This window comes from Ascidiella aspersa, chromosome 4, assembly GCF_963924565.1.
Source record: "Ascidiella aspersa chromosome 4, kaAscAspe10.2, whole genome shotgun sequence".
NCBI classification, from domain to species: Eukaryota; Metazoa; Chordata; class Ascidiacea; order Phlebobranchia; family Ascidiidae; genus Ascidiella; species Ascidiella aspersa.
In genome coordinates this window covers 34,290,081-34,313,400 of record NC_139450.1, presented here as the reverse complement: position 1 = coordinate 34,313,400, position 23,320 = coordinate 34,290,081, and the positions used below count along the sequence as shown (strand labels likewise).

Sequence of the window (23,320 nt, the reverse complement as noted above, 5' to 3'; positions counted from 1 at the left end):
AATTTACGAAAATTGCGGAAGCAACACGACAACAGGACTCATAGCTTACTTATTATAATTGACTTTATAAATGCTACTGTCTTACTTCTTCTTTATTCACATTAAGCTTGCAAAAAGTTCAGTAATAGAATAGGGCCGCGAAAGCTCCACTGTTATCTGTGTTTGGGTCGCCGCGAAAAAAGGTTGAGAAACACTGTATTGAAACAATATAGGTTATTTTACATTCTGTAGCGAAAAATGGTACATCAAAGTGTTATTAGCCTAAAATACGAGATTAAAATATTTATTAGAAACATTACTTGCGCACCTATCAACTTTAAAATATGGTTATTGGCAAAATTTCGGTGAATTTACTGACAACGTTTGGTTGAGAATGTTTAAAAAAAATTGGCTTATCGTTTTTAAGATACTTTGAAAACTTAAAATAGCAGGAGAAATTTTTTTACGTACGAGCGTTCGGTGTCTCTGGACAAAACGGCTTGTTAAGGTTGTCAACACGCTGGAGATTATTACCAGATGATCTTATCTTAATCAATATTATTATTTTAAAGAAATTACTATTTTCCAATGTTTAACGGCGCGTTTAGCAGTCTAACATTTAAAACTAAAGTTAAATCATTTTAATTTAAAAAAGGATACTATCATTCGTAACTTTTCACGCTTAGAAAACTAATATTGATCAGTAAGCGAATAAATTGACTCGAGATTGAAAAGGTTTTTAACTTAAATGACTCATTTGAAAGGGAATTTGTTACCCAAGAGAGATGGTTGGAAACAACAATTTAAAGTTCTTTAATCATTTACTTGCTTTATTTAAAAATTCCTATTAATGCAAGTAACTGTAAAAGCTATCGACTTCAGTCAGTTTTACATGATAGTTTTATAGTTGGATAGATCGAATATTTTAGTTATTAGTGGAATGGGAATATTTAGCGCAGTGAGTAGAGAAGTTACGACCAAACACAACAAAAAGGTTCCTTTTATTTAAGTGGGATTGAAGTAATTTAAACGACACGCCTGACAGCTTGAAAAAAAATGAGTACAATAGTCAATTTTTTTAAACGCCTTTAGTATAGTAGTCGTTTTTTAATTTGTGGGTAACAACAACTTTAGTTGGTAGATTTGACTTGTCGAGGTATATTGTTAATCAAAATAGCTTCTATAGTAATTAAATTGTCACGCACTGTAGCTTAGTTACGAGCGTTCGGTGTCATTCAGCCTGGAGAAGGCCGTTGGTTGATATAAGTTTAATGATGTACTAAGAATATCAAAGCCCATACAGAATAGGTGGCATTTTGAACGTTTTGAATAACTCTTTATTCATTTTCAACATAGCTAAATGAATAAAAAGATTTTCGAAACGTTCACAAAATGCCACCTACTTCTGTATAGACTTTGGTATTCATAATACATTTAACTAAAACCTCCAGCAATTATGCTACAAAGTTTAATAATATTTTGGAACTTTAAACGCTACAAATCCACGTGGTACCTTACCGTTACACTATACCCCTTTTTAAATGATCATTAAACAAAACTCCTTGAGGTTTTGGCTTGTTGTCACGACACACGTAGTGCTGCGGTTAATAAAACCTTCAAATCGATTTTTATTTTGGAAACTCTGCTGACGTCATTGCAGGGAAAGTCCCTCTGAAGTAAATAGTTTCGTTCGATTAAGTGGATAATTGCTGGGATTTTGCGACAAAAAAGTTTTAAAGATTTTGTAAGCTAGAAACATCTGAATAGCACTTTACTAGCTTGGCAGTTCAGTTGGAAAGAAGAATTAAACATGGAAAAAAAATTAGGTATTGGAACTTTATACTTTTAATAACCAGGTAATGACCGAATTATAAATCTGTTATGATTTAAAAGTAGACAAATATATTTGTATTTAACATTAAACAACTAGGTGTCGGTGAGTCTTGTATTTAAGTTTAGGATAACCTCTTTTAAATTGGCACACAGTGACCATATTTGAGATTAAATATTAAGGGAATCACTTTGTGTTGATTTGATTGGGTCGCAGACTGCAGTAATTCACATCGCTAGATTTATTGAGTTCGGTTTTGAGCAACATTTTTTTTAAATTTGGGAAAATTGTGGAAGAAATACGAAAACATGGATCATATCCAGCAAGGTCGGGATTATATTGCTTTCTTTGTGGTTTGTTCACTTTATGCTAAAAGTTCAATGAATATAAATGGTTTGCTAAAGCTTCAGTGTTAAACTTACGCTTAGTTTATAACCGCTGTAAAAAGTTGAGAAACGCTGTTTAAAAGATTTTTTTTTTCGTACTGAATTTAAGGATTTGTAGAACATTGAGTAGGTTTTATTGAAAACGTTAAAGAACCCTTGTTTGGATAGGTTGATGCTAAGTAGGCCTACTAGTTGTTTATGTGCCATTAATGTTTTAAGAAATTAGATATTTTTTGGGGTAGGGCGCCATTTAAGTCGACTCATGGCCCAATTAAATAGTTTTCACTGAAAGGCAACATCTGACTGATTAAAGTGCTATTGAATTACGATGGCCTTGATTACGTGAGTTTAGTCACTTGGCGATAAATTGCATTAAACTTTCATGAGATTGCCAATTAGCACCTTTTACGCAGGAGAAGGGTCCAGCTAAATGTTGAAGTTACTAGAGTGAGGACATAAGTAAGCATTGGTGCTGAATACAAGTGTTGGAACTTACTTTTAATGTTAAAAGTTGATCTTATATACAAAAGGTATGTTAAAGGTACTTGGTTACTAGAGTGAGTACATAAGTAAGAGTCCATAAGTCATTGGTGCTGTGTTGATGAGTTGGACCTTACTTTTAATGTAAAAAGTACAGTTAACCCTAAATACAAAGGTATAAGTATTTTATACCAAGGTATGGGGCGATTGTTTAAATATTCTAATAAAACAATGAGTATTGTTTTCCTTGTTAGAAGATAAAGTAGAACGTATGTTTAATTGCGTGAACTGTGACGCAGACGCTTACGTAAAGTGCGCCATGTAATTTCAGTTTCACACGCGATTGACGTAAACAATAGGCTTTTTTAATTGTTTAATGAAGTTTTTTTATGAAATCCGACGTATAAGTTTGCGTCAAAGTGCAGCGTATAAGCTTACGTCAATAACGACCTATGAGCTTGTGTAAGGTGTTATGATGATTCGATATATTGCCTAAACGCTACTAACAGCGAATATCTGGCGTTTGTTTGAAATTACTAAAAAATGTATAAGTATTTATATCCGTTTCCTTTCCAGGTTAAAATGCTTGCTTAAATAAAATTACGCCAACTCTGGCCTGTGACGTAACAATGCACAAGCTTGCGCAATCGCGCGCGACGCGATCGGGAAGTTTATCGGTCGGTTCGTCGGATGAGCGGGCGGTTAGTTACGAGAAGTTGAGGCAACTTGGGAGCGGAAGGTTCGGGAAAGTTTCACTGCTGGCGAGAAAAGACGAAAGTTGTGGGAAAAATCGACTGAAGGCCGCGTCTGTTGGTGAGATGACGTTTTGGGTTAATTTAATAAACTAAAGTTGTAATCTATAAATAAACCAAAAATAAAAAATAAAAAAGTTAAAATCTTTAAATAAAGCACAATAATTTGTGAAACTAAAGTAAAAACAATTAAAAGCATCGACATGTGGTAAGGAGATATTAGTTAGAAGATTGCTTTGGTGAATGTTTTTTGGTGTTGTTTGGAATTGATTAAATATAAAAATGTTAAAAACTAAAAAGCGATTGCTTTTATCTTATTTGAAGTTGGTTAAATCTAAACGAATAAAAAAATAATTAATAATCCCAAAAAATCATCGCAAGTTTGTAAATTACGTTAAAGTAAATCATTTTTGCGTTGATGAAATTAAAAAATTTGTTAAAAACTAAAAAAATTGACCAAAAACGTAGAATTGTTTACATCCAAGGCCTTGTTTGGCAAGAATCTGTGTTTAAGAAGTTAATAAAACACATTTGTATTGATTTCATTTTATTCCAACAATGACCAAGCTTGAAAGTGGCTCTGGGATTGGACGCTAACCTTTTTCCAAGGCCACTTATTCAAAGGTTCTTAAAACTGTATGTGAATTAGTTTTGAAGGTCTATGAAAGCCTCATGGAAAGCTTGGTGCATATTTTTTTAAATAAAATGATTTTTTAAAATACATTATTAAAAAAAGCTTAAAAAACGAATTCTAGATGCGCGTTAAAAACAGTTTGGAACCCTGTCCTAATAGTTCTAACAGTTCCCTTTGTTTACCATACAATGCCCCATTGTTCCAGACCTCCCGACCACAAATCCTTCGCGTTCCTCTAGCGCCCCCGAGAGGAAGTACGTGGCCCTGAAGCGGATCAGCAAACGCTACCAATCTGAACGAAGCTTCGCACGCGAGATCCAATCACAAGCCGCCACGTCGCTCCACCCGTGCGTGACCAAGCTAGTGACGTCACTGGTTCACGAGACGAGATCAGAGTTCAGGCTGGGGTTGGAGTTCAGTGGAGGGGGTGACCTTGGGGTGATGTTGAGGGGTGGGGTTGGGGTCGGTGAAGATCTCGTCAAGTCGTGTATTATGCAGGTGAGTTGATAAACAAGTGTTTGCATTGTTTTTTTGTTTTGTTTTTTTACTAAAGTGTTTGTTTTTCGAGTAAAAGTTTGATGTTACCTAATTTGCTGGTAATTTTAGTTAAACTTTTGGTCATTTTACTCTAGTTAAATTTGGTAAATACTGGTCAATTTGCTAAATACTGGTCATTTTGGTAAAATTAAGTAATTTCGTTCTCCAACAAACGAAAAAAATAGTTACTATGACAACATAAATATTATATTTAATTGAAACCTTTAGTAACGCGAGAACCAAAGTTGGTATTACGCAACCTGTTCTGAGAATAATAAAATGTTCCGCTATTGAGCAATATTTTGTTGTGTCCGTAGATACGTCCTAGTTTTAGTCCTACTTTGGCCTTATTTCGAACTGAGAATCATTCGGACGTTGATGTTGTTCTAAATTCGGTCTTATGACTGAGTCCCTGAATGACACTAATATAAGGTTAAATGTAATCTTTAAAAGTTCTGGGAACTAGCACAATTAATGTAACAGATCTATTCTTACCTTCACCTAGGAGTAAAGTTTTTTCTTAAAAGCCAATCGGCAAAAACAATAAGTGAAAGCAATTGCAATGGGGTTTCAATTAACACAGAATGAAACACTACAGATGTTAAAATGATTGCTAATTTCGATTGCACAACACTTGACTGAATTTGCGCACTCTACTAAAGGCAATGAAGCCTTGTAATTAAGGAAAGCGCGAATAGGAAGGGTGAATGTAAAGTGGTGATAATGAGGTGAGAGACAATTTAAAGTGCTAATGAGGGGAAAGCATTGAAGCAATGCATCAATTACGAACCTTTGTGATTAACAAACAAAACGTGCAATTTAATGTTAGAAGTTTCTGTACATTTCGTGTCTCAAACATTGGATAATTTGGATTTGGGTTTAGAGGAAATTCTAAGCTGAAATTACCAGTACAGCTATTGTTCGACTATATATTTTATATTTTTTTAAAGAATAATTATTGCCCTATTATAGTTAACTCTTTTGTTCGTATGTTGCTTATTTTCCAGCTAAATTGTACTTCCCAACAAAAATATGTCGAATTACAGTAAAAAATTTAAAAAAATTATAAACTTTTCTTATTAGTTTAAAGAATATTTATTGCATAACTATTAGCTAATTTTTTTGTTCATATGTTTCACGTGTTTTCCCTTGTTGGAAGATATCCCATGCGGCGCAGTACGTGCACGAAAAAGGCTTCTCTCACCTTGATATAAAGCCCGAGAACATCTTGATCCACGACAGCAGGAGCTTCCACCTCAAGTTATGCGACTTCGGGGACGCCAGGGAACTGGGGTCAAAAGCCCCCAAATCCGACCCCCTATTCCATTCACCCTTCTCAGCCCCAGAACTACTGGACCCATTCGCAAACGACCACAGCGGGGTGAGGGTTAATTCTGGGTAAAATGTATTGTTCGAGTTATTGGAAAAGTCTAGAGACAAGTGATTTTAAAAGTAAAATGACTTACGTCCGGGTAAAGTCATTTGTAAAAGAACTCAAGTCAAAGTCTTTTCAATAAATAAAAAGTCGCAGTCCATGTCCAAGTCAAGTCACAAATAAAACGTTGTAATTTTAAAGTTGATTAACTTATCCGATTCTGAGAAATAACTACAAATAAACTAATCATAAACCACCAAAGCTAACCATTTTGTATTAAAACCATTCTCAAAGCACCAGACCAGATTTACTTTTGTTTGGTTTGGACACTAATGCTATCATAAGACATCAAAATACTTTTTTTAAAGACATTTACTATTTTACAGTACACAAGTGATACTCAAATGTTTAAACTGAGTAAACATAAGAAAAAAAACTCTGGTCCTGTATTTCACACGGGTTTTTAAAGTTCGAGTTTCAGTTATCTACTTTAACAACATGTTTGTTGCCTATTCCTCAGTAATTCGTTTATAACGTATACCAGCATATATTTCATTTCTTTCAGAGGCCCGCGCAGCTAATCTGTCGCAAGCTGGACGCCGGTCGTCCCAAGTCTCCCCTCAACGCGCCCCAAACACCCCGGTTCCGCGTCACCAATCGTTGTGACGTTTGGTCGGTGGGAATGCTGCTCATTTTTCTCGTTTCGGGGGAAACCCCGTGGAAGCAGGCCACCCTTGACCAGTGGAGCTTCAAAGAATTTCTTCTCTGGAGAAAAGGCGACTTTTCGATCGCTCCTCGATTGTTCGAGAACTTTCTCACCGACTGGTCACGTGAGCTGATGGTGGGCGCGCTTAATCCGGACCAGGAGGGTCGCTGGCCCCTCTCTGCTTTCCGGAGCCTCGTGGTAAAGCCCTGGTGCCGAAAGCGCGCCCACGAGACAGCTAGCGGACGGCCGCGGCTCTTCTGCGATCCGCTAGAGTGCGTGGCGAAGGGGAGCAAGTCGAGGTGTGGCAAGTGCTTTTGCGCGTTGGACCAATGTATGTGCGAGATCGCGTGAACATTAATGTCAAAAGTGAAGGCTAAACTGGACATTTCTAAGGAAAGGAGTATTATGACCTATTATAAAGTTACGTGTCATTTTATCGCATTTTCTCAACATTTTTAAACGTAAAAATCGAAAATAAGCATAGCAAATTTTGAACGTTACACTTACATCTTTATTCATTTACTTAAAACGTTCACAAAATGCTACCTTTACTTCTGTATGGGCTTTATATTCATTTTACGTTTAACTTCAAGGTTTATTTGAAACGTTCACAAATTGCTATTTTTATGAGCTTTGATATTAATTTTACGTCCAACCATAATTTTATGCGATAATGCTCCAAAATAACCGTAAAAATCAACGTTAAATTTGTAAATACGCAAAGTTTTAATTTGTAAAAACAAGTTTTATTTCCCAACCTATTCTTTCGAGGCCGTGAATAAATGCTTTTCTACCAGACGTAGTGGGAAATATGCTGTTCAAAGTTTTATACTGTTAGAATTCAGATAAAAGCTTACTTATATTCAGACTTTGTTTCTGTTTACCACGGATTGCGGCGGAAAAAATAACAGAACCAAATAAAAACATCTAGATTATGTTATTTCTTAGGACCACGAGTGTTTATGAACGCTATTTACGGTAAGATTCATAAACTTTTTACCTTGCGAACCTTCTGCCTCCTCAAAAGAACTAAGGAAGTCAAGCATTACCAACTAGCATTAAAAAGTACTGTATAACAATTACTGTAGAAAGCAACGGAAAGAATGTCCTCTAGATCGGGGCTTGCCAAACGTGTCAGTCTGCGACCCCTTTTAATTTATTAAAAGATTGTTAGGACTAGGTTTAAATAGTTTAAAACATAACATTTCTTGCTGTTTGCATTGGAACGCATTCGTTGATTTGGCCTAAATTTAAGTAATGTGCATTTTCAGCGTTAAAATTGTTTTGCATTAAGTTTGCCATTAGCATATCACGAAAAAAAAAATTGTAAATGCAAGACTTTGTATAAAAATTTATACGACTTACTCGCCAGCTCTTAAACTCATTGCGTGACCCAGAGCAGAGTCGTGACCCCCAGTTTGGGAAGCTCTGCCCTAGATAATGTAATTCATAAGAAAATGATTTTAAAAGAACAAACCCATTGTAATGTCCCTGCGGATCCCAGTGTGGATCATTTTAACAGTTTTTACGTATTACCAATTTAACATTGGAGCATAATGGTTGGAGGTTGTAGTAAGACGTAATAAGAATATCAAAGCCCATACAAAAGTAGGAAGCATTTTAAACGTTTCGAATAACTATGAATAAAGAGGCTTTGATATTCCTTTTGCCAATTTAACATTTTTTTTTACTTATACAATAAACCCAATGTCGATTTAAGGCGAGTCTACAAATTATGGCGTAAAAACATGAGTGACTTGGAAAATACAGATTTCATTGAGAGATGGCCTTTAGTGTACCATTAATAAAACATATTAAGAACCTCGCTGTCAATTTGTCTGGCAAGGAATTTTAAAAATGTATGAAGTTGAACTAACGACTGTAACAAATTACTTTGCACTAAGCTTGATACAGCAACACAGCGAACGTAATCCGGACATAAAAAAACGGTTTTATAAATTGTAAGGAATACGATAAGATACTTGTGGTAAACGGGATTAAATAGAAAATTAATTAAATAGAAAGTGAAAAATAGGAGCTTATAAAGGTAGGACGTAAATTATTTAACTCAATTTCAGATCGAGAAAAGTTCAGTTTAAAGTCTAAGTCCGCATGACCATTACAGTTTTCAAAGAATTTTTATACAAAACTACGCATATAACTGGGTATTTATGGCAAGTATTGGCCTTGTACCTTGTTGTTTACTGCGGTATATCATCCTGTTGCTTAAATTTAAGTTGTTGTTACAAAATATAAAACGCGCAAGACAGGCGTTGGCGTTTCATGTTTTTATTGCCTAGTTTTTCATCTTGATGGTTGTTTAGTTAAGACGCAAAAAGTCTAAATATACATGATAGTTGTTATTAACTACTAACTATGTTAAAGTTAAACACAGTGTTTTCTATTCTAACGTTATTAGCAATCGTTTTAAACTTTATTTGAAGTTGTCATTTTAAGGATTCTAACGTAAGACGGTTATCTGACGTTCTAGTAGTGCTTCATATTTTTAGGTTAGTGAAGAACTTGCTCGCGTTTAACAAGATCATGTCGATTTACTTAACCTACTTGATTTGAGATTTATTTTCCAGTATGTTGTTCAAAAAATCGTTAAATAATAAAAAAAAGTTAAAAACCAATGGTGAGAGATAAGAAAGGGATAAAAACGTTAAAAAGCACTGATCTAACACTTCCTTCTATCAATGTAGGATTGTGCCTCAACTTTAGAGTGTTATGTGGAATACATTGAGCTGAGTTGCACGATTCAGTGGCACGACCAACTTCCGCGCTCATCTATTGCTGACGTTTGAGATTAATCGAATTAGCTGAAAGCCACGCTAGAGTGTTTACATGCAAAAAGCATCAAGCATTAGAGTGCGTATAGGGGTTTACTAAAAGTGTTAAATTTATATATGCACTCTGTATGCACTCTGCGTTTGTGCACTCTGTGAAGGGCTGCAATATTTGAAGGGAAATGAGATGCTTTCTACAGTTTTATACTGATTAGACAGTATATAGGAGTTTGCTGGCAGGGATAGTAAAGGTTGTTAAGCAAAGATCCAGCAAAAAAGTTTAACTTTCACGGCGGTTAAATTTTAAAATAAACCAAATGCTGTCTTGTCAAGCAGTATTAGAACACATATGGGGGAGTATAGTTGGTGGTTGTGTGCTGGTAATACTTTATGGACTGGTGGGTTACCTTTCGTATTTTCACATTCACAATTTGTACGACATATTTTAAATAGCAGGGGAGCTTAGTATGCAGGGATATTAGTCGAGTAGTTTAAGCAAATATCAAACTAGAAAAGTAAAAAAATTGTCAAAGCAGTTAAATATTTAACAATAAAACAGAACCGCGTCTTGTGTACATGAGGTAATTGACTTGTTATCTTGTGGGTATAAAACTTTCTACATTTTTTATTTGTTAGTGAACACCTTTTCCAGAAAAATAATCAAGACCCCCTGAAATGTTTTCATATAAACGCTTTTTTAAATTTAAATTAAACTCCGCTAAGGTTTACACATAAATTTGCCCGCCAGTTATGTAGCCTTACTTCTTTATCATTTCCTAGAAAATTTCTTCAAAACATTGCAATCAATTTAACATTAAATACATTTGTTAAGGTCTATATTTATCTACGTGAAAAACAGGAAGCTTTCGTCAGTTAAATATCCTTTCTATACGATTACAAAAAAACATTGGATAGCTGTATTAAATGCGCATTTTAGTAGTAACTTATATGAAAAAAGCTTAGAGTGTCACAGAATACCAGGTTCTTTGCGGATTTTAAAATGCAAGTTTGCCTTTCTTGAGAATTGACAACAAATAACATTTGTTGGGGTCTCTGTAAACGGATACGCAGTGCCAGTTAAGTAACCTGCTATAAGTTTACAAAAAGCGTTTGCAAGTAAACCCTTTCTTTGTAGTTTCAACAGTTGACATTTCAGCAATTCGCATAAAATGCAAAAATGGTAAACATAAGAAAACATTAAAGTTACGAAGATGTGCATAGCGCATTTATAGTAATTTTTACAAAAACAAAAGGGGGTACACCGGGTTCTTTAGGAAATTAATAATGTAAGTTTTTTAAATTCCTAAAATGACAAGCTACAATAATACGTTTTCTTCTAAACTTACAAGGCTAAAAAGTGTATATTGTAAATTTCAAATAAATTACCACTTTTTAAATTAAATTTGGTCAAAAAAGTTTACTTAAAATAAAGGGCACAAAACGTTGTGAAGTTGACAAGTAATTTACTATGTTTGACGCAAATTTCTCAATGTTGTAAATATTTAAGCGCTTGCGGCAACGAGTAATATACAACAGAGGTGACCATGAGCTTCATGTGATTTTGTGGGCTGAACGAATGTTTGATTAATTTTCTCACAACGACCGTTTAAAGTGTGCAGTTTGAAAAACGAAGCCTACATCGCAAGATCCAACCGAAACAATAAAACACATTAAGTTGCAGTTTAATTTAACTTTTCTAATGTATGTTTCTGGGAGTTAAATTATTTAGAAACCGCGATAACGTAGCAATAGTGCCAGTTTAAAATCGCAATTTAAGCATCATCACAACAAAATAGTAATAACAAATCTGATTCGAAATTAGTGTTTTTTAATATTGTAAAAATCACACCTTTGAATTTTTAACTCATAACTAGGGCGATTATTTTTTAACTTGTAAAAAGCAAGTCAAATTTGTTTCAAAACCACACGTTAGATCAAATTATAGCCTCAGTTAAAATTACTCAAAATCGTTTACAAATTGCGCACAAATAGTTTGAAAAGGTAACAAAACCTGTTATGAGCTTTTCCAAAGTGTCGTTCAGTTAATTTTTACAACAAACGTTTTAATAAAAGTATTATTGTTCCAGAAATACTAAATTTTACAGTTATTAGTCCTCATTAAAGGAATATACGTTACACGCCAGCCGGCAGAATTAATCACGCAGGCCTGGTTTATCGCGTCAGGAATTTTTTAGGTTTATCGCGTTAAGTTCAAAGCTCAAAGCCTCACTTATAACTAAGCGACAATTGTATTAGGTACGCTAGCAACATTACAGTTTTTAAGTGCTTTCTGAATTTCAGCAACTTAATGATAGGTTTCTGCAGGAGACTTGTGGTTTAAAACCAGCGTAAAGTTTCTAGTCGCAATAGCCAGGCTATTATTAATTGATGAACCGGATAAACTTTGAAGTCAATAAATGCAGAGAAAGACCGAAAAGTCAATATTGGACCACTTCCTTACTTAAGTGTGCGATTCACAAGAGAAGAATAGTCGTATAAACTACTTAAAAGCTTGTAATTACAACCTAGGATGTCAGCAAGATTAGGGTTTAAGTGCTAAATGCATATCGGTCCACCGGTGTAATAGTAGTATAAGTAATGTGGGATATGCAGTGCTATGTTTAGAAAACGAAAAGCGCTTTTAACTCATAATTGTTTGAATATACTGTTGCTGCCAGGTATTGTATCAATTGTAAAATTGTTCTTCCGGCAATATTTTTTATTAAATGTTCATTATTGTTTGACTGCTATATATTTTTCGTCCGGTTGCAATACCATTGCCCTGATGAAGATTTCCTAGTTACGTTATCGAAACGACGGTAGATTTAATAAAAGATATTCCTTTAGAAGTAAGACAGAGCGATTCTCGATAAAAAATTATTTTCGGTTGATGTGGGGAAGAGTATAACTTAGAGCAGGCGCAATAATGTTTAACCTGCGGTAATTTTCTTGGTTTGTCTGCTACTTCGAAAAATCCGGTCAAATAATCTACAGTTCCTCCTTTTAGTTTTTCTCAAATCGCAACCTTTAAGTTTTTTTGTAACAACATGATTCCTGAAAGATTTTCTGTTTATTCTAGCAAGTCATTTACTCGGTAAATTTGCTCCATTTATAGGTTTTTACTTTCTGCGCAGATTTGACCTAAACTTTCTCGAAATTTCCTGATAAATTCACCGTATTTTGAAGAGAATGCATTCTTGCCAACGGCCTGCTTGCACTTGCTTAAACTTTGTAGTTTTAACGCAGCCCACGACCACGTGACCACTAAGCACGTGCCGACTGCAAACGTATGCGTTGATATTTCGGGGAAGTTCAAAATACAATGCTAATGATGATTAAGTATTATGTAAATTGCATTGAAAATCTTATATACCCATAGCTAATACCCTTAATATATTACGGCAATCAAACTTATAAAGCCCTACTTTTTTATTAGATGATTTAGACTTGGAACTCAAGAGTAAAAAATCCAAGCCCACACATAAAGATTGTTGTTTGTTCATTAAAGGGCTATTTAACCTCGACCTGGTTAAAATGGTTAAAATAGGCGTTTTACTTATTTTTTAACTTCATCCCGTGTCATTCAGATTCACAGGACGTTTATGTATAAAAAATCTAAAAAAAAATTTGTTTTCGCTGTTATCACGGTTTGTGTAACAATACTTTATACTAAACTATGTTTTAAAAAAGGTAAACATTAATATGTTCTTAAATGACGTTTATAAAATTAGATTCTTAAGCATATAATAAATATTAAAGCTATATATAACTATTGTTAACGTATTTTTAAACGTTTTAAATAAATCTTTAATCATTTTTTTTTCTTAAAAAAGAGAATAGCCATAAAAAAAACTTTTGGTAGATTAAATGTGATACAGCGTATAAAACAAATAAGCTTCCATTAAAAAACGCTGAGTTATAATGGTGGGAGCTTGTAGTTGGACGTAAAATGAATATCAAAGCCCATACAGACGTAGGTAACATTTTGTAAATATTTCGAATAAATCTTTAAAGATACTCGAAACGTTCAAAATGCTACCTATTCTGTACGGGCTCCAATACTTACTACGTTAGAGTTACGTTGCTGAGTTTGCAGATTGCATGAAATCCCTTCTCGCCCATTGATTTTAAAGCAGCGCCATAAACTCACGAGCAACTGCACCCGACACAAATCCAGCCCCGGGGCGGTGCACTATGACGTAACAATGGCAGCGCGTGCGCAAATATGATTGAGTTGGTGCTGAGTGTAAGAAGATACTTTCACTGAATGATACAGCTGGGTTGGATTTTATTGTAGGTAATATTAAACGCAGCGTCATATTTCATAACTTCAGGCCTTTTAATTTAGTTGTAAAATTTAGACTTAATCTGCTTTTAATCAGGAGTTGTTTATTAGTTGAATAGTTTTATGAACAGTTTAACTTACCATTAATTTATCCGTTGTAGAATTTAGATTTACTTCGCTTTTAATCAAAAGTTGTTCAGAAGTTTACGTATTGTATGAATAAATAGCTTAATAGTTTAGATTAGTATATGGGTGACCACTCAAATTTTTCGCTGTTTGTTTCAATAAATATTACATTTAAGCCTTTCAATTTATCATTATTTTAGCAGTTGTAAAATTCAGAAATAGTCTGCTATTATTCAAGCGTTGTTTAAAGTTGAGTAGTTTTATGAACTTTAGCTTTTTTAGTTTAATTAAATTATTTTTAGGTTGACAAATTGCGCTATTTGTTGTAATAAATAGCTCATAGATATTACTTTACCGTCGATATTGTAAGCTTATTGCTGGTAGAAAGCTTTTAATAATGTACTGTCAGTGTCAGTTTATTGCGTTCGTGAAAAATCACCGGAAACGTTTCGTGTCTGCGTTCATTTCACATTTTCACCATACAAGGCCGTTTAAATTAAATACAGCAACTTTTGGGGCAAAAGCCACACCTAGTAATATTTAGATTAGTGATTTTAAAACTAGGGTTATAAAGATTAGCAGTGGGATACCTTAATGACAACAACGATACATTTTTTTACCGTAAAACATTAGTTCTACAGTAACACGGTATAATGTTTCCGACTAACTACCCTTAAAATGAACAAACTTTCATGCTACGACCAAAATGCAGAAAAAAGCACGGTAACTGCGCGTATAATTAATAACCTAAATAAATGATATTTTTTTTTATGATATACTTTTTTTCGCGGCGAACCTGAGCGCAAGTATAACGTCAAAGTTTTGGCGACCCAATTATATTTACTAAACTTTTTGTAAGTAAACAAAACCCAAGACACCATTCTTATCTGAGCGAATTTAGTTTATATGAGCCATATATTTGTATTGCTTCCCTATTTTTCTCAAGTTTTAGAGAAATCTTGCCAAGAACTGATTTAAATAAATCTAAACACGTTTGTCGTTAACCACTGCAGTCGGCGACGCAAGCAACTTGACCGGCGACACATATCTTGGAAACACTGATAAAGAAAGGCTTTCTACATGCTTTTTTGTAAATATATCAAGAGAAATCAGACAATTTTAAAAGTTACACTGTTCTCGAAGATAACAACTACTAGCTTATTTTACCAACCAGTTATGTTTAAAAAACCTAAATACGTCAGTACTTAATTTTGGACGTTAACTACAACATTTCGCGGCATGAAATGACGCATATTTTCGACCTGGTATTTAATAATACGAGGGTAGCACCATGCAATAATCTGGTACAACCACGTATATTTACCCTAGTGCAGGGGTTCTTAAACTGGGGTTCACGGACCCCTTGGGGGTCCGTGAACTGATATTAGGGGGTCCATGAAGGCCTAATTATAAAGAACCAGTGTATACTTAAAGTAATTAATTTTTAAAAGAAAACACTTTAATTCAAAATTACCGGAACGCTAATAATTGTCAAAAGTGACGTCACAAAGTTACGTCATAACGGGGCGTCTAAACAAGAAACCTTGTGAAACCTGATGTCATCGTTTGACATGGTGCACAAATATGCTACTAAAATCTTAGTTTTGCGAAATTTTTAAATAAAAAAAAAAAAAAAAAAAAAAACGCTGTTCCTATTACTTTTAACACTACTTAATTCACAAAGAATCTAAGGTTTAACTGAAATCCTACACTTTTAATTGTTTTACAGTGCAGTCAGAAAGCGTAATGTTTGTCGCATTATTAATTATTTATAATAGTGTTATTGTAACCCCGCTTATAGTCGGTATTGTTAAAACAATGTTTTTTTTATACACAGGCGATTTATTAATTAAAATGAAAATAAGGTTATTGTTATGCTTGTTTGTGACGTCATCTTTGGGATCTGTTATACCTAAAGGTAAATATTTACATTTAAATATATAACATAAATTTTAATTTGAAGAAGCCTAATAAATGCAAAAGCGTATTAAAAACTCTAATTGTACAATATAACAAACGTTGGGCTTACAATGTGACTTTTAACAAACGAATAATAATTTTAAATTTAAATTGTTGATAAGATATAAGCAAGATAAATTTAGGTTTAAAATATTACCTTAGATATTTTTACTTTTGCAGATGACTTTACAACTTGCCGGCAAGAATACGACGCCAATGTTGGAAAACTTGTTGGTAAGTTTCACTGAAGTCAAGTAAATACATAATTTACGCTTAACATCAATCAAATGCCTTACTATAGCAATCTTTAAGAACTTTTACTTCAACTAACTTTTATTTGACTTTCAAAAAAGTAAACAAACATTTATCCAATGAGCGTATAATACAATATTGTGATTTAATTACATGGGGTAATAGTATCAAATAAATGTTTTTTAGTAGCTAACATTTTAAAAGTTTCGAAGAAATATTTGTTTATGTTAAAAATAAATAGTGGGTTATTTAAAACGTATAAAATGCTTTCTACTTCTTTATGGGTTTTTAAAAAACTAAAATCTCCTACCAGTATGACTTCAAAGTTTATTGTAAAATGTATTTAAAATTAATCTTGAAAATAATTATGCAATGTTATTTCGAATAATTTAATAATGTATTTTTTAATAATTTAGCGTCTGAAGGTGTATCCACTGTAACTTCAATTCTGCGACTTTTCTACAATGACCTTGATTTGAACAACAACCAACTTGTAAGCGCTTCTGAAATCCTAATAAAGCTGGAAACAGAGAATATCGGTAATTCACACTTAACGCAGATTTAAAATTCTCCATTATTAAAATATGTTAGTAACATGACGTGAATGCGTTTGCTTAACTTATTTAAAAAACCTTTATCCAAATATCTGTAAAGTCATTTTAAAATGACTTAAGTTCCAGTCAAGTCAATTAACTTTAAGATCCTAAAATGGTTTCACTGTTATAACCTATTAGTAACAAACCTCCGTTCCACTATTCAAATAATCTTGGCCCCAGTAACTTCAGTATGCCTCCTGCATAAAGTTTTATATCTATTAGATCTTAAATTTTACCAGGTTTACCATTTCGCCTAGTTTGCACAAATACAACCAAACTTATAGTTTATTTTATACGTTCATCTTTTCTTAGCTATAACTATCATTTTACAGGGCGAAAAAAAATTATTATAATTTTGTATTTGTTTTATGTATCCTTGCATAACTAATTTCCCCGCAGTTACTGGATCCCAGATGAGTGAGGTTTTGTCCCAAATGCAAGCCTGGGTAGACTTCGGCTCACAAGATGGCGACTCTGAGTTGACCTTGGGCGAGTTCGTGACATTGGTCGACTCCACGATCGGACAAACACGAGGTAGGCGGATGAATATTTGTAAACACGTGTTGTAAATTCCACTTTGCATGTTTTAGACATTGTATAAACACTTGTCACATACAACTGTTACTAAAAACAACCTGTTGCAATTTTATTGTGAAAAAACAGCTACTTTATAAATCGATTTGCCGAGTTCTTAAAATTACGTCCACCAACAACAACTAAATTAGTACATAAAGTTCTAAATTAGTCCTGTCAGAAAAAAAGTATTGTATTATTTTTTGTCAGTCTTTCAGTTTTTTCACAACAGTTTGCCGCTTGTTGGAAAAAGTTTACCAATGGAACCAGCGTTCATAAAAACATTTTTTTTGCCTACTGGCTTATGTTTATACGTTTTGTGAGAAAACCTTTTAGAACGCAATTTAGTAAACAAAGGAAGCTAGCTATACTTATGAATTAAACATTGTACACAGATACACACATACACACATATGTATACCACAATCCCCATTTAGAAGAATTGCGTAAACAATTCTGTGACAAAAATATGTTTAATTCATAATTTACGGGAATTGCACGTTTTTATTTTGGCTGTGTCGCATAATTTGTTTTTTCCCAAATTAACCACAATTTACTAGATTTTTTCCGCCAAGGATAACACTGAGAAAGAATATCCGATAATTGAAGTTTCGTTCCGATTCCGAGAACCGATATTTCCTGGACAAAAATTATCGCGATCCGATACCAATGACGTCATAACTATGCTTAAACGAACGAAATAGATTCAAATAAAACGTCAAGGCATCGATATCACCCTGTTATCGGACGAGTACCGATACTATTAGTTGATATCGGGTATCGGTTCCGATCTGATATTATCGGACATTATTAGGATTTTTTTTCTTCACCTTTCTAACATCTACTGTTGTGTGTATTCAGCCGAGCCTTCTACGGATAAGCGCCAAGCAGAATCGGATATTTGCAAATACATCAACAGCAAGATAAAGACGCTCATTCAAACTTACGAAGGTAAGAGACTTTAATACTTTGAACAAAACCCAGCATATTGTCGTAACTTAAACATATTACAAAACATTTTGTTATAGCGGTTATATTTCTATTTTAACACACTTTAATATTTTAGACTATTTTAAATTGATATATAAATTGCAAGTCTAAAAGTTCGAGTCAATCGACATTATCTCTTTAAAGATGTTTAGATACGTAATTGTATCAAAATCACTTAGAATTAACTATATTGCATTCAATTATCACTTTAAAATGAGAAACTTAATTCCTATCAAATTTGACCCATTTGGATTTGTTAGCACATACATATCCGACATTCATGTATACGGCATAATGTAGGCTACCCGAATTTTAATCTTGACTCATAAATACTTTGTATTTGCAGACATTTCAAAGTGTGTATCAGCTTTGAAATCAGATCAACTTTCACTTCTGGGTAAGAACTTTACGTTTAAATTCTTTTAACTGGAACAAAACTGAATAAAACATAACCTTATGCCAAGTTAAAAGAATTTTACGACAAAAACTTACTCTTCCCTAAAACTAAAGTTTGTAATTATGACAAAATGTTAAGATAACATAAAACGGTACTATCTACACCATGTGCATGATTCAGTAATTAACTGTGCTTTGCTCCGAATGTTTTGCCACTAGGTTTTAGCTGGCATGTTAAAAATCAATTTATTCGAAACGTTTAAAATGTTATCAACATGTGTATGGATTTTGATATTCCTGCTTAAAATAACATTATAAATAGTTGCTATGAGAGGTGTATCGTTTAGTTCAGATTGCGTTTTACTTCTAGCTTTAGATTCGGTTGTTTTATTATAACTAGGGCGATTATTTTTTGACCTATAAATTAGGAAATTTTGACCTGAAAAATTAAAATTTTGACAAATTTTGACCTAAAAATATATTATTTTGACAAAATTTTGACCTGTTAGAAATAAATTGATTTAAATAACCTAGGCGTCGTTATTCACACGTTTTTTATAACGTACATTGGTCGAATGAAACGGTTTATGTGCATTTTTATTCGATTTTTGATAAAAAAATTTGACAAATTTTGACCTAACGTGTAAATTTTGACAAAAGTCAAAAATATTCGCCTTAGTCATAATTAACCAACATTCCACCAACTTTTAGTGACGGGTTCGAAGCGAATGGTCGTGACCACTTGGCAAGCAACTTTTAAAACCATCGACGCTAATGGAGACCAGCTTATTGATCAATCCGAGATACAAGCTTCCTATTCGTATTACAAGAAATCGGTAAGCACAGCATTATAACAAAAATATCGGGTCAAAACGTGATCTGAATAACACTAAACATTAAGGTGATTACTTTAAAATACAAGCTGTAATTTTTTTTTGACTAACTGGTGACTGTAGGAAAAATAAGGCCGACTTATAAATGTAATTTATTCAATAAAATGTCCTAAAAAAAGAGAAAAATGTAAAAACTTATTTTGATTAGAACGGTTTTTTGGGAAAATAAGCAGCGGTCGGATAAAATTGCTTGGCATAGTTTGTCCAGTTCTGTTCTTACAAAAATCTTTAACACAAAGTTACAAACTACTTTGTGTTAGTGCTAAACCTTTGGACAGTTTTTCCTCTTTTTATAAGTTTTTATATTTCGTTAATGTCTAACTCAATATCAAATAAATTTAAAATGTGTCACGCGGCCCCTTGAAACCACTTTATGATCCCCCAGTTTGATAACAGGTATGAAGTATGCCATCTAAACTATCGTCTTTATATTTGGATTATTTTGATCTCTTACAGGGTTACTTGGACTCAGCTAAATGTTATTATATTTGATTCTTTAGAACGACAACGTCACAGTACCCATTAGCGCCACCTTGCGAAACAACAGCAGACTCTCGAAATCGGAATTCTTCTCAAAAGTTCACGATCTCATGTTCGGTAAATACCCTGTTTTATCATTTTTTTTTAAATATTCTATGTTTATTGCTGTTTAATGTAATTTAACGTTTGTAATACTTTAAAAGCACGCAGATTGGCGTTTTTTCACGTGCAAAAAAAGCGGTAATGGCAATTTTAACAAAACAAAAAAATCTTTGGGTAACAATCCACGATTTGTAATTTCATCAAGTGTTTACCGCATGTAAAACAATGCCGGAGAAGTTTAATGTAGGCTCACGAAATGTTGAGGTTTTAAATGTTTTATATTATTTCATGCGCAACGTTGACGAAAACAAACCGAAAAAAATGTTGCTTTTTATTTTTTATTATTATTTTTCTTTTCATTTCCATTAACCCTTTCAGGGTCTTCGAACGGCGGACTGTGGAATGACGTCACGACAATGAACCAGCTGTTCGGTGATGACGTCATGTGCTACGTGCTTCGGAGCACTCGTAATGACGTCACTAATTGGTTGGAGAAGAACGCGAACTGTTCGACCTTGTACAAGGGCACGTTGGCAGAGTAAGGGACATTGGAAGATGTGTTTATTAGTTTTTATGTTTAAGAACGTAAAAACTGAAAAGTAAACGAGTGAAAAGCATTATTCGAGTTTTTGTTCAAAACAAATACGTATAAGGGATTTGTGTTTATTGACATGTGTTTACATTGTCAAACAACAAAATATGATACCTACTTTTGTATGGGCTTTATTCTTATTATATCTTAACAAAAGAAAACCTTTGCATTTTTTGTGTTCGAAATATTAGCAATGCAATTGCTCACAATGTTTTAAAGTTACAGTCTATTCATTTGTGAACTAACTCAAGGCCAAGTTAAGCCTTTAAAAAATAATGTCAACTAACTAAAGTTGTTTTCTAAATGTTTGATTTCCAGGATTTTAATTATTTACATTTTTAACACAATCGATGGTTAAGATATTACACAACCGAAGATTTCCTTTTAATACAAAAATAAACTTATTGTTTAATTCCTAGAATTTTGGACAAGGACTCAAATGTCGCTCCTGGATTTATATTCGCCATTGCTGACGTCAACAAAGACGGCATTGTTACGTCACAAGAGATGCAGGGACTAGTGACGCAAGCAAATCCCAAAGAGAAGTTCGACTTGGACTTGCTGGCAATCGGGGAAATTCCCATGACGTCACTTTCACTTGATGATATGACGTCATTACTCCCAAGTCACGTGGTCGAAGTTAAAAAGAAAACAAAAGGTTGAAGACTTTTTTTCGATTTCAATTTTGTTTGTAAAGAACTCATTAGTTTTCAATTTCTGATATAATTTATAATATTACACTTAAACGACGCTATTATCTCCTGAGGTTATAGAAAATTTGATATAGAGTTTATATCTAAAAATATTTTCTTCATTATATTTTTTATTTTACCGACACTTTCTAAACAATTTCGAAGTTCTAATAAGAAACAAATTTGTAGTTTCTTTTCTCCTGTTTAGTTCAATATTGCATCCCATTAATTAGTGTTAACCCATTTTTTGTAATGCTTTTTAGACAACTTCGAGCTTTCAATCTTGTCTTGTTCACAACAAAGAGCTTGGAACACGTTCTGCCGCACAACGATTGGTGCGCTCAACGTGTTCCCCGACACACTTCGCCCTCCCAACCTCGCACCAGTCGCTGTGAAGTATTCCAACATTATCCAGAAAGTAAAGGAAGAATTAGAAAAACCAGGCACCAAAGTAACTCCGCAAATAATCGAGCTGTTCAACACAATCAAGCAGTTAATGGCTAAAGAGCAGGCTATGACGTCAACAACCAATATGACGTCAGTAGTAAGTGAAGCAACCACACAATCCACTGCAACATCAAATATAATGACGACAACAATCGTCGCTACGTCATCAAATAACATCACGTCACCACTCGTTATGACTGCAACCGACGCCATTGCGTCATCAGGCAACGTAACTTCTCTAAATGTGACGTCGTCAGTAGTTACGTCAACATCCGGCGATTTGTTGTCTATGGTGAATGACGTCATCAAAGATTTGAGCAAGAACAACGGAAGTTCGTCATCAGATCACGAGCTTCTAGCTCAAGAACTGACGTCATTGAACGTGACGCAACAAGAGAAGGGGGAGAAAATGTCGGATGAGGAGAAGCAACTTTTCCAGCTACTCAACGGCGTCCACCAGGTGGCGCACAACACCGATCCTCCCCGCGTCCGCAAGATGTCGCTAGAGGAGCGCGAGTTGCAACAACTTCTCAAGAAAGTGATTAATAAAGATTGAATGGTTCGATTGTGACGTCACACAGCAATATAAACGCCATCCGCAACAGAGCACTTGTTCTGTAACTATTAAGTATGAAAAAGGTTGCGACAAAAATGTTTAACTAGCTTTACTGCACTGCCACCTTGCTTTTAGCATTTTATTGATTACCCGAGGTGTTTTTAAAATGTTTTACAATAAATAAATAACTTGGCAGTTTTAAATTAAATATATTTAAGATATAAACGGTATTACCATAACTGACCTTGACCTTATCTATTTGCAAATTTTATATAATATATTATGTTTTTTTATTTTGTTTATAAATGTACATTTGAACTGACTAACCAATGATCAGCAAACCAATGTTGTGTTTATTTTATTACATCATAGCTTATCGCCTTGCTTGGAACATTAAAGCCTTTAGTTTTGTACAAACCGTCTTTTTGCTCAATCGCGATATTACGTCATTTTATTGTTACGTCACTTCGGTACAAGCGGTGCAATTGCTCTTTATTTTGCCTTACAAATAAAATTATGACAACAAACAGTTATGGTTGAGTTTTGGTTTAGCCAGTTACATGTAGTTTCAATAAAATGACTTGACTTGAATCATTAGGCCAAAAACATGGCTTAAATTATTGTTACTTTTTTATCATTTTAAATTGTAACTCATAATTGGATGAGTTTGCCAAATTTTATTTCCACATTAATGACTTAACCTGAAGTCAAGTTGCTCTAATGATGACTTAACGGCGACTTAAGTCATTTCGAATTGACTTTTTAACAAAAGTGACAATATCTTAATTCAAGTTGTCTCTTTATTAATTTTTTATTCTTTAGTGAGCAAGATAGAATTATTGCGGTTCTCATAATTAAAAAATATAAGTATTTTATATTTCCGAGTTCAGATTACTTTTAGCGGAAACATTC

General features: G+C 33.7%; 2 protein-coding genes across 2 annotated transcripts; both read left to right on the top strand.

Annotated features, from left to right (window-relative positions):
- Window positions 1–3,305: 3,305 nt before the first annotated feature.
- Window positions 3,306–7,031, top strand: LOC146157644 (serine/threonine-protein kinase SBK1-like). The gene is made up of 4 exons (XM_083388283.1): window positions 3,306–3,489; window positions 4,268–4,560; window positions 5,759–5,980; window positions 6,540–7,031. Exons 1-4 carry the CDS (start codon window positions 3,306–3,308, stop codon window positions 7,029–7,031), a joined length of 1,191 nt encoding a protein of 396 aa, XP_083244409.1.
- Window positions 7,032–15,721: 8,690 nt separating this feature from the next.
- Window positions 15,722–22,927, top strand: LOC146157643 (uncharacterized). Its single transcript, XM_083388282.1, has 11 exons — window positions 15,722–15,798; window positions 16,020–16,073; window positions 16,508–16,630; window positions 17,087–17,221; window positions 18,122–18,211; window positions 18,597–18,647; window positions 19,358–19,482; window positions 20,040–20,136; window positions 20,500–20,659; window positions 21,133–21,371; window positions 21,669–22,927. The coding sequence occupies exons 1-11, from the start codon at window positions 15,735–15,737 to the stop codon at window positions 22,406–22,408; spliced, it is 1,878 nt and encodes a 625-aa protein (XP_083244408.1). The 5' UTR covers window positions 15,722–15,734; the 3' UTR covers window positions 22,409–22,927.
- Window positions 22,928–23,320: the final 393 nt, after the last annotated feature.